Here is a 14,063-nt window from a genome sequence, read left to right as displayed (position 1 = left end):
TGGTTGAATATAGGATAGGTTATTTATTTATTTTTGGTACAGCGATTCTGTGTATTCCATCTTTTTATGCTTCCTGTGTCATTCAATATTTTGCCCACTGCTGTTGTTGTTAAGTGCTGTTGAGTCAGTTCTGACCCATAGTGACCCTGTATAGGGTTTCTGAGAAGCGGCTGGTGAGACTGAACCACCGACTTTGCAGTTCCAACTGACTTTGCAGTCCAGCGCATTAACCCACAGTGCCACACCAGGACTCCATTTTGGCCCTTGTTGTTGTTGTTATGTGCCATGGAGTCATAGCGACCCTGTACAGGGTTTCCGAGGCTGTAAATCTTTACGGGAGCAGAAAGCCTCCTGCAGAACAGCTGGTAGTTTCGAACTGCTGACCTTGTGGTTTGCAGCCCAATTTGTAACCACTACGCTACCAGAGCTCCTTCCATTTTGGCCCTAGAGTCCTTAAATATTGCAAGTCAAAGCTTGAATTCATCTTCAGTTCTTTCAGCTTGAGAAATGTTGAGCATGTTTTTCCCTTTTGGTTTTCTAATTCCAGGTCTTTGCACATTGCATTGTAATACTTGAGTATGTCTTCTCAAGCGGCCCTTTGAAATTTCTGTTCAGGTCTTTTACTTCCAGTCTCTTTAGCTTCTCTACATTTGAGAACAAGTTTCAGAGTCTCTTTTGACCTTCATTTTCTTCCTTTCCTGTTGTTTAAAGAACCTTTTATCTTCTTGCATGATTTTCTTAATGTCATCCCACAATTCTTTTGGTCTTCAGTCATTAGTGTCTAATGCATTGAATCTGTTTTTGAAATAGTTTTTAAATTCAAGTGGGGCATATTCAACGTCATATTTTGGGTCTCATGGACTTGTTTTAGTTTTTTTTCAGCTTCAGTCTGAACTTGCATGTAAGTAATTGATCTGCTCCACAGTTGACCCCTGGCCTTGTTTTGACTGATAATATGAGATTTTCCATTGTATCTTCTCACAGATGTGAGAATTTGATTCCTGGATATTCCATCTTGGTGAGGTCTGCATGTATAGTTGCCATTTATATTGTTGAACAGAAGTATTTGCAATGAATAGGTCATTGGTCTTGCAAAATTCTATCATGTGATCACCAGCATCATTTCTATCACCTAGGCCATATTTTCCAACTACCGATCCTTCGTCTTTGTTTTCAACGTTTGCATTCCAATCACCAATAATTATGAATGCATCTTGATTTCGTGTAAGTTACGACTCAGAGCGACTCCATATAACTTTCTGAGGAGTGGCTGGTGGGTTTAAACTGCTGACCTTGCAGTTAGCATTCCAGTGCTTATCGTCAATATCATACCAGGATTCCAAATAAGTTGGAATTTTTCAATTTCATCATCACTGGCTTTAGTGGATAGTATGTAAATTTGAATAATAGTCATGCTACCTGGTCTTCTCTGGTGCTGATGTTGTTATGTACCGTGGAGTAGGTTCTGACCCATAGTGACCCTGTACAGGGTTTCTGAGGCTGCAAATCTTTTCGGGAGCAGAAAGCCTCATATTTCTCCTGCAGAACAGCTGGTAGTTTCGAACTGCCGACCTTGAGTAGGAGTATGGGTATTATCACAGACCTCATTGTCCTTTAAGCTAGATCTTGAAATGTTCTTTTTGAGTATGTCTTTTCTGGCATAGTAAATCATGTAACTGTCTGGTTCAAAATGGTCAATACCAGTGCATTTCAGATTACTAATGCCTAGAATACTGATCTTTGTGTGTTCCGTTTTATTTTTGACAACTTCCAATTCATACTTCATACATTCCATGTTCTGATTATTCATGGATGTGTACAGCTATTTCTTCTCATTATGAGTTGTGCCCCACCAGCAAATGAAAGTCCTGAAGGCTTACTCCATCCATGTCATTAAGGTCAATTCTACTTTGAGGGCCAACTTTACCCCTGTAGCATTTTGAGTGCCTTCCAATCTGGAAAGCTCATCTTCAGCACTATATCAATCTGCTGTTATTCATAAGGTTTTCAGTGGCTAACCCTTCGTAACTGGTCCACTTCTCCTTCTTCCTAGTCTGCCTTAGTCTGGAAGCTCCACTGAAAACTGTCCACCATGGGTGACCCCGCTGGGATTTAAAATACCAGAGGTATAGCTTTCCACACGACAGCAACACACAAACCATCATAGTATGGGCTATGTTGATTCCTTCTGAGGACTTTTAGGAAGAACGTTTTCCATAACTTTTTCCTAGCTTCTGGCGATGGTCAGCAATCCTTGGCATTCCTTGGCTTGTAGATCACTCAAATCTCTGTCTCCATCTTCATGTGGTTGCTTTTCCTCTGCGTGTATCTTTTCCTTTTTCATAAGTACACCACTTATATTGTACTGTAACCTACCCTATTCCAGTACCTGTTAACTGATAATATCTTCAAAGACCTCTCTTACCAAACAAGATCACATGCATAAGTAGTGGGGGTTAGGACTTCGACACATATTTTCTGTAGAGACAACCCAATCCATAACATCCTCCTTTAATTTCCACCAGTAACCCACTATCCATTACCCTAGCCTTTTGGTGTCTTTAAAGGGCCAGCTTTACCAGAAAAGGTGGACTCAGGCTCTAAATCTTCATGAAAGTAGCCTCACCAGAAGTTAAAAGTTTCAAGACATCAAAGATCTCTTGTGCTTTCTCTTAATCTAAACAAGACTTTCTTTGTGAAGTTTAGTGAGCAAACACACAAGAGTCAGAATATGTAAATTCAAGACCTGCTTGCCATTTACTAACGTGGAATTCTTACTTAGCTTCTCTGAACCTATTTCATCACTGTAAAGGTGGTGGTGGTGCAAATCGCTCACTGAAGTGTGAATTTGTCCAGGTTTAGTATTATATCCATTTCTAGACAACTACTCATCATCAAGAGTAGAGTCTCCTCCTTGGTGAGGTTACTTGTCCCCTAGTGTCCTAAGCCGGTGAACTTCTGAATCCCACAACATTCTGTTTGTTCTCCTGTTGCACCTTGTGCATACTGTGCCTTAGCGATTTCTTTGTGTATCTGAATCTAGGGCAGGATTTGGTTTTATGTCCATGCCTGTGTTACAACCTGTAATTCATACAGTGAGTGCTCAAAAAAGCATTTGTTGTTGATATTGTTGCTTTCCTGAGCAATGTGTGTTTGGAACCTACTTCAGGTAGTATGGGGGAAGAGACGGGGAAGCACTGATAACCAGAAGGTCAGGATCTTTCCTATTCTTTCCCCAGGACATTTAGCTAATGCCACTACGGACCTCATGAAATTAGACCATGAAGAGGAGCCCCAACTCTCTGAACCCTACCTTTCTAAACAGAAGAAGCTCATGGTGAGTGTCCCCTGTATCCACTGTCTTTCCCATGGAAAGGGACAACTGAGAGAGATGGCCCAAAGTAGAGGATGAGTTGAAGACATGAAATGGGAAACACAATGGCTTGCTTTTCATATATTGTCTCCTCTGTAATTCATTGGCTGCCTGACCTCAAGCAAGTCACTACCACCCACTCTCTTATAGCCTCAGTTTCCTCATGCTTTTAGGTTGGGTCCCTAAAAGCATGAGTGTTGAACAGAGATACTGGGTACTTGAAGGAAAACTCTGAGGGGAACCCTGTAAGGCAGAGAAGGAGCAGGTCTTATCTGAGCCCATAAGGAGTTCTGGAGCATACATGGCCATGACTTTGGTCACATGGAAGCATATACCCATATCAGCCAGTCTGTGGCTACAGATTGCCTGAGGGAGATGGAGGGTACAACCTCTCCCAAGTATTTCTAGGAAGGAAACCTCCTCACTGGCAAAAGCAGTGCTCAGTAGAAAGTCAGACACTAGTTATCAATACTCACTGAAGCCAGAGAATAAAAGTATGAGAACATCTTACACACTTAAGGGGATATTTGGATACTGGGTTTGCAGAAAGAGGTTTATGTAAACTCCTACCTTCTCTGGTCATCCTTGGCTCTAGTGAGGCCAACCAGCCCTCTTCTACCTATCCTTCCCCAAGGCCAAGATCTTAGAGCATGACGACGTGAACTACCTGAAGAAGATCCTCGGGGAGCTGGCCATGGTGCTGGACCAGATTGAGGCCGAGCTGGAGAAGAGGAAGCTTGAGAACGAGGGTGGGTGCCAGTCCTGGGGTAAGTGGGTGCTGGAGCCCACCCACCCACCCTGATCCTGATCAATTCCAGCCTCTTTTTATGTCTCAGAGGATGTCACGAGTCATGGAGTCAGATAGGCCTGAGCTCATGTTCTAGCTTGGTCACTTACTAACTAGTGGCCTTGAGTCAGGTACTTCACCTCTCTGGCCTTTTGTTTTTTATCTATAAAATGAGGATGATAATATGACCTTCCTCAGAGAGTCATTGAGAGATTTTGTGAAATAACGCAATGTAGAGTGGCTAGATCGGTGCTCAACACATATCAGATATTTGATAAAGGTTAGTAAGGATGATGATAGTGATGGTGAAGATGGTTGCACACTATCTCACCTTTCCCCTTCCAAACCCTGATGAAAGAGGTGGGGAAATTCAGGTTTCAACCCTTGATGGGAGAAGCAGCAAAATCATGTTGCAAAGGGGCATGTGTACAGGGGTAGAAGGGGTGTGTGACCATTTTTACTATCTATACAGGAGAGAATCGTCCTGATTTTCCACTTAAGAGCACTCTGGTCACTGTGTAAACATAGGCTTTAAGGGAGACAGATGGAAGGCTGTTGCTATACCGCATGTAACAGATGATGGTGGATTGTGTAAAGGTGGTGGCTGTGGCATGGTGAGGCATGGATGGATCTGAGAGGAACTTGAGAGATGAAACTGATAGAAACTTACTGAGAGGGTGCATGGAGTTGGGCAAGAGAAGGAGGTATCGAAGATGACTCTTAGGGTTTTAGCCTAAGGTACTGAATGGTACCATTTGTAAGCAAAGGGGAACAAAGCCGGCCACAGTAGAACTGTTTCAAAGTGGTTCAAAGCCCTGATTTGAAGGCCTCATCAGAACTGGAAGATACATTTCCAAGATGATTCATTCACTTGGATTTTAACTGGATGCCTCAGTGCCTCACTGGCTGGGGCAGAGGACCTCAGTTCCTTCCCACATGAGCCTCCCAGTGGGGCTGCTTTTCTTAACATCATGGCAGCTGATTTCCCTCAGAGCAAGTGATCCCAGAAAGACAGAGACGGTACAAATCACAATGTCTCTTATGACCTACTATTGGAAGTCACTCTGTCATTCTACCACATGTATATTCATTAGAAATGAGTAATGAATTTCAGGGGAGGAGAACGGGGATTCACCAAAAGGAGGAATATTAAATACTCTGTGGGTGTGTTTTAAAACTACCACACCTGTCCTGAGGTTCGCCCACGATGAGAGATGGATAAAGGCAGAGGAGTTGGCAGGGCAGACGGAGAAGGAGTTAAGTAGGAGGACCCTTGTTTCACAGGAACCAGGAAAGGCGTGTTTTGAGACATGAGAACAGTATCAAATGCTGCTGGGGGATAGAGTAAGCCAAGAATAGCAAAGTGTCTCCTGGATTTTGTACCATGGATGTTGTTTGTATGTTCATTGGAGTGTGGGATAAAAGCCAGACTGGAGTGCACTGAAGACAGCAAGTGTAGAGAACCCTTTTGAGAACCTAGTAGAAGGAATGAGGAATGGGTGTGAGGTGGGGTGGGGTAGGGTGGGGTGAAGGGAGCAGTGGTTTGAAGATAGGAGATACAGGAGTGTGCGCTCTGCTGCTAGAAATGACTCAGTAGAAAGCAGGGAATGAGCGATGCAGGGCTTTGTAAAGTCCTTGCAAAGACAGGAATGGGTGTGGCTCAGACAGGGTCCCTGCAGGAAGCAGGTGCCATGCTGAAACTGGGTAAATTGTTGTTGGGGACCGTAGAGTCGATTTCCACTTACGACGACTCCACATTCATAGGGTTTCCTTGGCTGTAAGCTTTATGAGAGCCCATCAGTAGGTCTTTCTCCTGCAGAGCCACTGGGTGGGTTCAAACCACCAATCTTTTGAATAGCAGTCACATGCTTAATAACTGTACCAGCAGAGCTGCTTGGGTAAACTGAAGAGTGTTTAGTAAAGGGATGAGTGTGGGGGGGTGGGGACAGTCTCAGGAAGGCTGACAGGAGCTGTGGCTCTCATTGTAGGGACAGTGGTGACTCTCAGAGGGTGGAAGACTGACCTCACTGTCACCCACCCTCCTGTCTCCTGCCTCTGCTCCCACTGGTTGGGCCCTGGTGGTGTATCTAGCAGGTCAGCCTACTGGGGTACAGAACACCCTGGAGGAGGAAGAGGGTGGATCTGGAGAGGGAAGCAGAGGGCATGCACCGGGGAAGGTGCAGAGTGCACTGACGGGCTGGCATCTGGAGAAGGGAGACCGTGGTGGAAGGTGAGAGCGTGGGATGTAAGCTTCATGGTGGAAAATGAGGACCTTCATAACTGATGGTTTGTTCTCTGAATGAAGCATGAGGCAAGGTCATCAGCTGACAGAACTGGGGGAAGAGCTGTGAGAGAAGGGAGAGATATGAAGTTGTCTCCCCAGGGAGTAGGCACATGAGCTCAGGAAATAGAATAGGACCCCAGGCAGAGCTGAATGCCCTCCTGGGTTTTGTGGTCATGAATTGAAAGCACCAGCTGGTCAGCTGCATTATGGGATTGTCTCCAGCAGGCACAGCTGGCAGTCAGAGAAAGCACAAGATGGGATGCATCCAGGGCTGGGGCTTTGCAGCGGGCATGCAGAATTGAGGGAAGGAGGAAGCCAATGGGATCAAGCCCTCTGGTGACACACATGATAGTCACACGTACCCACACACACAGAGTCACGGCTCTCAGTATTTGCCTACAATCACAAGCATTACTGTTATTGCTACGTGCCATCGAGTCAGTTCTGACTCACAGTGACCCTGTATAGGGTTTCTGGGGAGTGGCTGGTAGGTTTGAAACACCAATCTTGTGGTTAGCTGTCCAGTAGTGATGCACATGTACATGCTTGTGAACATGTCTCCAGGCAAACGGCCAAGTAGACGTGGGCATATGCTTCACTATTACATAAGGGACTGCACACACCTGTATAGACACAGATGTGCATGCATGTGGGGATAAACATGTGTGGACACAAGCAGCAGCATGGGTAAACACACAGACTGTATGTAATGTAGACATGGAGACTCCAGTGAAGACTGCCTGTTGTAAGGGGCCTGGATGTATGTGTTCATCTGTGTGGTTATGATCAGACTTTGTAATGGGATAGCCTGCCTTTGAATCTGAACTCTGCCATTCACTAACTGTGGTTTTGGCCAAATTACTTAATCTCTCTGCCCATCAATTTCATCATCTGTAGAATAGAAAAGTAAATGCACCTATTTTATAGTGTTGTGATGATAAAAGGAGTCAGCATACATTAAATGCTTTATAGCAAATTGGTACAAAGTAACTACCAGATGGGACTCCTGGTGTGGCACTGTAGGATCAGCTCTGGACCGTGAACCACAAGGTCGGCAGTTCAAGCCCACCAGTTGTTCCGCGGAAACCCTACACAGGGTGGCTATGAGTGGGAGCTGGCTCATAATCATCATCATCATCATCATCATCATCATCATCATCATCATCATCATCATCATCACTGTGATGTAGATGGTGTTGCTATGAGGCTGAGCAGGGCTCAGTGGAACGTCCAGATGAAGATCGACTAGAAAGAATGACCCAGCAGCCTATTTCTGAAAATCAGCCAGTGGAGACCTGGTGGATCCCAACAGTTAGCCCCACAACTGCTGGTGGGGATGGTGCAGGACTGGGAGCATTTGTTCCCTGATGCATGGGGTTGCCTGGAATTGGGCACCAACTTGATGGCAGCTATGACAACAGATGAGTACATATAAAAATACAGTCACGTGGTGAAGAACAGAAACATTAGATGGCCAACATTAGTCCTTGAAATGACTCCCAAGAACAATGTCCAGGGATAAGCTCTGGATTGGTAATGACCATGGGACGCTGGGATAGCCCATCCCATGAGTCTCTGTCGAGTCAGCAAGGCTCAAAGTAAATGCTTCACTTTCCTCTTCAACCTGCTCTTCCTCCTGGATCATCATGTTAGGCCACAACGCTGTCATACTTCCAGGGTCATGAAATAGTCCCCCAAACACCTCAGGCTTGTCTGCTTCTCTGCGCCCTCTGTTCTCCCTTGATTGGTGCACCAGTGCCCCCTCCCCCATTAGTCCCTGGACCGAATTCAAGCCCTTTCATGTGGCTTTTTGCTCCTTGTGGTTTGGCCCCTACCTAGTTACCCAGCTTCACCTCACCCTCCTCTGAAGTCCTGTCCTGCACATCTTCCCTCCTACCACCTCCCCCGAACTCCCAGAGCCTTCTGATTCTAAACCAAACCCTGATCTCCCCAGAGCACCCAGCCTCCCTACAATCCTCTCGCATGGAGACCGATGTTTCTCCCCTGGGGTGGGGAGTAGGTGGTCTTTCTGAATCCTCTTTCTGAATCCTCATTGACACTTCCAGACTCTACTCTTTCCTCCCTCCTCCCTAATGGCCTCCACACCCTATAGCATTGACTTTCTTGTTATAGACAGACCACTCCCAACTTCCTCCCCACCAGGACAGTCGTCTGTGGTCCTCTGGGCACCTAGCTGATCGCCAGCCCCTCCGGCATCACTCCTGTGGTAATTCTTGGCAGCTCTTTAGGTAGATGATGTTTCATGTTTCCTGCCCCTCAGTTCTCTGACCTCCTTCCTTATTGATTTGTCCCTATCCTGTCCCTGTTGCACCTTCTAGTCATACACACAGCAGACACAGTGCCGAGAACTGAGAACGCTCCAAAATCTCCACCTCTAATTACCACCTCTTGCTTTTCAGTTTACTTCTCGTACAACCAAAAGATCAACAGTCTTCCTCGCCCCCGGGACCATCAGCCTTGATCCTTCCTCCATTCACTCTCTCACCCCCACCATGATCTCACTGTCCTCTGTACCCAGGTGGACCCCCTGATCCGTCACCACAAGCACCCCCTTGCTTACGCCTTCGACCTCCTTGCCCTTCTCTCACTTCATCATCTCACTTGGCAAAACCTCAATTGTGTTTAAACCCAACTCTCCACTTACTTAGTACCAGCTCCTGTGAAAGTAAATGTGGCTGGAAAACCACATGAGGGTGCTAGCCAGACAGTCTCACTTTGAATTCATGACCACTAGTCCTGGTGTGGCCCTTGTGGGTTGATGCACTGGAATGCAATGTCCCTTGCAGTTAAGCTCACCAGCTGCTCCTTGGAAACCCTATACAGGTTCACTATGGGTTGGAACCAACTCAATGGTACTTAACATCAACAACAAAGCCTTAGATGGGCCTCAGTTCTTCCTGAAGATCCCTGATGATCATTTTATACCTTCTTCTTAGCCCACCAGCTGCCTCTCCCCCATCCTCACTCTCAGCAGATCTCTTTCTAGCCCACTGAGAAAATGGAAACATTATGAAGGTATCTTCTACTCCCCACAGCTATGCACCAAGAGGCTTTACTGCCCATACTCATGCCGTAGTTTATAGATTCTAAAGGCATCTTTGTTAAATCACGTTATCATCTGACATTGAGACGTTTCTTACCATCAATAATTTAATTGCATCACCTGTTCTCTTGAGGCTGCGTGTTTTACACTGAATGGATGAAATATGGCACCGGGCACTTCCTCTTGTTACTGTGGATTGATGGCCCTTTTGTTAGCCAAGACCAATCGCCTTCAATGTGTCCTAGACCACCGCCACGCTCATCCAAGGACAGCACATCAGTGACTCTCTGCACTCTTTTCTGTAAAATTATTTTCCTCCTCTCTGTGGGATGGTTCCCATCAACATGTTATTTTTTCCATCCCAACTAAAAAAAACCCTCTTGACCTGTCTCCCACTATTGGCCTGTCCTTCCTGTTACAGCATAACCACAAAGAGTGGCCTCTGCTCACCGTCCCCAGTCCCTCTCCTGTCTTTTCCCTTGAACTCCCTCCTTCGATCTCTCATCAACAGTACTCTGGTCGTGGTCACTAGTAATCACATGCAGTCAGCTGTCAGGCCTCCTCTTAAGTGACCTCTCAGCAGTGTGTGACCACAGTTGAGCTCCCTCCTCCCTGAGACACTTTCCCATCTTGGCTTTCAGGACACTACACTACTCTCTCCAACTCACAAGCTGCTCCTTCTTAAGCACTTTCACATTTCACTTAGTCACCCAGTCTCTAAATCTCCGAGGGCCTGGGATCAACAGTTGCTCCTATTCTCAAGTCTGTCTGCATCTCCCTTGCTGATATCATCCATTCGCATGGCTTTAAACACCACCTCCATACTGATGACTCTCTCCTGAACTAGGGGCTTGCATCTCTAACTGCTGGCTCATTTTCTTCCCTTGGGGGTCTAACATGCATCTGGAAAGTTACATACTCAAGAACAAACTTCTGATTACAGTCTTCATTATGTGTTACTCTTCCGCCCCCCCTTGAAATGGTGAGCTTGTTGAGGGAAGACATGGGTTTTGTCTTGTCTTCGTGCCCAATACATAAACATCTGTTGAATGAGTAAGAAGATACAGAGTGAAAGGGGACTCAGATTTTGATGTGGTTGTTGGGTCCCATCAAGTCAATTCCAGCTCATAGTGACCGTCTATGACAGAGGAGAAAAGAGATAAATAGGATGTTAGAGTCACATAATTTCCCAGCTGGAGGTAAACTTGCCAGGGATGCAGAGGGAGGAGAGAGCATCCCAGGTATGGGGCACAGAAGGGACAAAAGCCCAGAGGCTGGAAGGGGTATGACCTGTTTTGGGGAAACAGTGGGTAGATGTAGGATGCATGAAAAGACAAGATTAGAAAAATATATTGGAGCTAGACTACTTACTGGGAGACCATGAACACCCGATGAAAGAATTTGGATATTAATGTGTAGTGTTGTTGTTGTTAAGTGCCATCAAGTCAGTTCCGACCCATAGCGACCCTGTATAGGGTTTCCGAGGAGCAGCTGGTGAGCTTGAACCACCGACCTTGCAGTTCAAATGGCTTTGAAGTCTGGCTCATTAACCCACAGAGCCACACCAGGACTCTTGTGTAGTACGTGGGGGGAAATGGAGTTTTGAGCAAAGAGGTGATATCTGAGGGTAAAGGAGTTCCAGCATTTCACGTCTAAATGACTGGGAGAAATATGTTGCACAGATTTCTGTTTCCCAAATATGCCAGCTAATTTTAGATGGCACATGAATATGGCAACAAATAACATAAAATCACAGAGTGAGAAATATAGTTTTTAGTTTTCTCTAATTTCATTACATCAAAGAAACATTTCAATATGGTACTACTATTTAACCCCTTTGTAATACATGTTAACATCTTCCCCTTTCTTTCTTTCTTTCTTTCTTTTTAAGACAAGTGTGTGTTAGGTTTAGATATGGGAGGACAGTGGCATCTAGCTGTAATTTTATAACATTTGTTTCATTTTTGTCATGCTTTTATCGTTGTATACAGAGTAAGTAAAAAAATATTGCTACAAAATCATAGAAAGCTTTCTTAAACAAAAATATCAAAACACGAAGCTATTCTTTCTCAACATACCCCTCTACCCCCCACCCCCCACCCCCAGGTCTATGCATTTCTGAAAGCTGTGTTTCAAATCTCTCTAACCATTCCCAAAGGAATTCTGTGCTCTTTGATTTACACTGTGTCAAAAGAGCAGTGTGGGCATCCTTAAGGGATTCAAATCACATTCCTTTTAAATGTTCTTAGAGTTTGGAGAACAAAAAGAAGTCTGAAAGGGGCAAGGTCAGGACTGTAGGTGGATGGGGTAAGGTTTCCTAATATAAGGACCATCCTTGCAAATGGAAGACCTATACCAGGTCGCTATGGGTTGGAACGGACTGAAGGGCACTTAGCAACAACAGATCATGGAAACTGTTAACGCACTTCTGAGAGGTACCTGGCAAGTTATTTACCAAAAGTCAGTGAAAACCCTATAAACAGAGCGTGACAGTGACATAGCAAGAGTGTGGATGGACTTGACAGCAGCCGTTTTGTTTGTTTGGCATTAAATCAGGTCAGAGGCAACTGGGTTTTACCAGAATGCTAAGAGAGGCCATCAGATTCTAGGTACACTTTGAAGGTAGAACTGATGCAAATTGCTGATAGAGTATGTGGGGTGTGAAAAGGAGAGAAGACTTAAAGTTAAAGGTGGCCAATGAAAGACTTTAGGCCTAAGCAACTGTTAGAATGGGGGTGACATTACTGAGTTGGGGAGGAATGCAGTGGCTTGGGGCTGACAATCAAGAGTTCAGCTTGGACATGTCGAGCTTGAAAGGCATAGTGGGCACCTAAGGGGAACTTGCAAATGGGCAAATGGATATACGAGTGTAAAGTTTAAATACATGCATTTACATTGCAGAAATCAGTTGATGTAAAGGGAGAAATGAGGTGAGTACAAATAGAGACCACCGTATAAGGCTGTGGCAGAATCATCTATGCAGTACAGGCATGATGACCCTGGGAGTCAGCACAAGCTGGAGGGGGGAAGGCCAGAGCCGTGAGTGTGTTGGGGGAGACAGCACATCTTTTCCCTCTGGCTCCCCCACATCTCCTCTCTCTCCCACTCTAGGGCAGAAATGTGAGCTGTGGCTTTGTGGCTGTGCCTTCACGCTGGCTGACGTGCTCCTGGGAGCCACCTTACATCGCCTCAAGTTCCTGGGACTGTCCAAGAAATACTGGGAAGACGGAAGTCGGCCCAATCTGCAGTCCTTCTTTGAGAGGGTCCAGAGACGCTTGGCCTTCCGGAAAGTGCTCGGCGACATCCACACCACCCTGCTGTCGGCTGTCATTCCCAATGCTTTCCGGCTGGTCAAACGGAAACCCCCATCCTTCTTTGGGGCGTCCTTTCTCATGGGTTCCCTGGGCGGGATGGGCTACTTTGCCTACTGGTACCTCAAGAAAAAATACATCTAGAGCCAGGCCAGTGTGTGACTGTCGGTGTCTCTGTGCTGTGTGATTCCCAAGGAGCTCTCTGTAACTCACTGTCTCATGAACACTTGGACAGCCCTCCCCCGCCCCTTGTTCTGAGTAATTCTGTCGTCAATGTGAAAACATTCCATAGTTTAGTAGTAGACGTTGCCAATGCCATGAGTAGAGGCCACCGCTCTACTAAAAGAAGAGAAAATGAGAGACAGAAAGAAAAAAACACAAAAACAAAACACGAATGCCTTTTCTTTTGATTTAAGGTCTCAAGTTGGAACTGTGGGGACTGGTTAGGATCTGAGGTGAGTTCCAGGTTGCTTCATCCACCAAGGCCCAGATTCTGGGAGGTGCTGGAGGCTAAGAGGGCCTGATCCCTTGCCTCTCCTTCCCTCTTGCCCACGACACTCTTCCAAAGGACAAAGCCAACATCAAGACTCGGCGCTTCTAACTGGTACCTCCGGTGGGGCTGGAGACCCAGAGACCCTTCGGGAGGCCCCTGAATATTGGAAGGGGCTTCATTCTTCTCCTGGACATGGACTGAGACAGTATGATGCAATCCAAGGCAGTGGCTCCCCTAAACTAGGTTGTGGTTGGGATGAGCACCTCTTACGTCCTTCTCAGCTGGTGTGTTTGGTTTTACACTTTAGTAGTGACCCCTGAAGGCAGTATCCACCATCTTTTTCCCACCTGGAGTTGAGTTTTCCCACCACGTGAGGTGGGGCTTCCATTCAAAGCCATGTTGACCTTCTCAAAGAAGGTCCCGGCCCAAGAGCAGAAGTGGATCCAGAGGTAGAAGAACCCCAGGTCCCTTTCCCAGCCTCTGTCAAAGCCATCTCCTTTCAAAGCCCACCTTTCCCACCACTCATGGGGCTCCCCACTTGCCCCACCATGCCACGTAGGGGGTCTCTGTATCCACAGTCCCCACCTGGGTCATGCCTCACTTTCCTGTGCCTTTTGCATGTTGGGAAAGGGTCTGGGTGTCACTGCTGCTCATGCTTAGAAATCACGGAAAGCCCTAATAAAGCATTGAGGAGGAGCAGTTGCCTTGCATTTCTGAACGTGTGCTGTTCATCTAGCTCTCATTTCCTAAG

The 14,063-nt window shown here is 46.1% G+C and overlaps 1 protein-coding gene across 5 annotated transcripts in view; it reads left to right on the top strand.

Annotated features, from left to right (window-relative positions):
• Window positions 1-14,063, top strand: part of GDAP1L1 (ganglioside induced differentiation associated protein 1-like 1) — a 28,862-nt gene extending 14,799 nt beyond the window's left edge. For 2 of the 5 annotated variants that reach the window (XM_006839276.1, XM_006839277.1), the window contains 3 exons: window positions 3,240-3,337; window positions 4,008-4,122; window positions 12,620-12,963. In XM_006839276.1, coding sequence (XP_006839339.1) covers window positions 3,240-3,337; window positions 4,008-4,122; window positions 12,620-12,963 — 557 coding nt within the window. Of the gene's footprint in view, window positions 1-3,239; window positions 3,338-4,007; window positions 4,123-12,619 lie in introns of all 5 variants that reach the window. The other 3 variants (XM_006839278.1, XM_006839275.1, XM_006839279.1) reach the window with 3 other exon arrangements.

The sequence above is a fragment of the Chrysochloris asiatica genome, unplaced genomic scaffold (genome assembly GCF_000296735.1).
Source record: "Chrysochloris asiatica unplaced genomic scaffold, ChrAsi1.0 scaffold00023, whole genome shotgun sequence".
Lineage (NCBI taxonomy): Eukaryota > Metazoa > Chordata > Mammalia > Afrosoricida > Chrysochloridae > Chrysochloris > Chrysochloris asiatica.
Note: the sequence above shows the minus strand (reverse complement) of the source record. Positions and strands in the feature narration are given on the sequence as shown.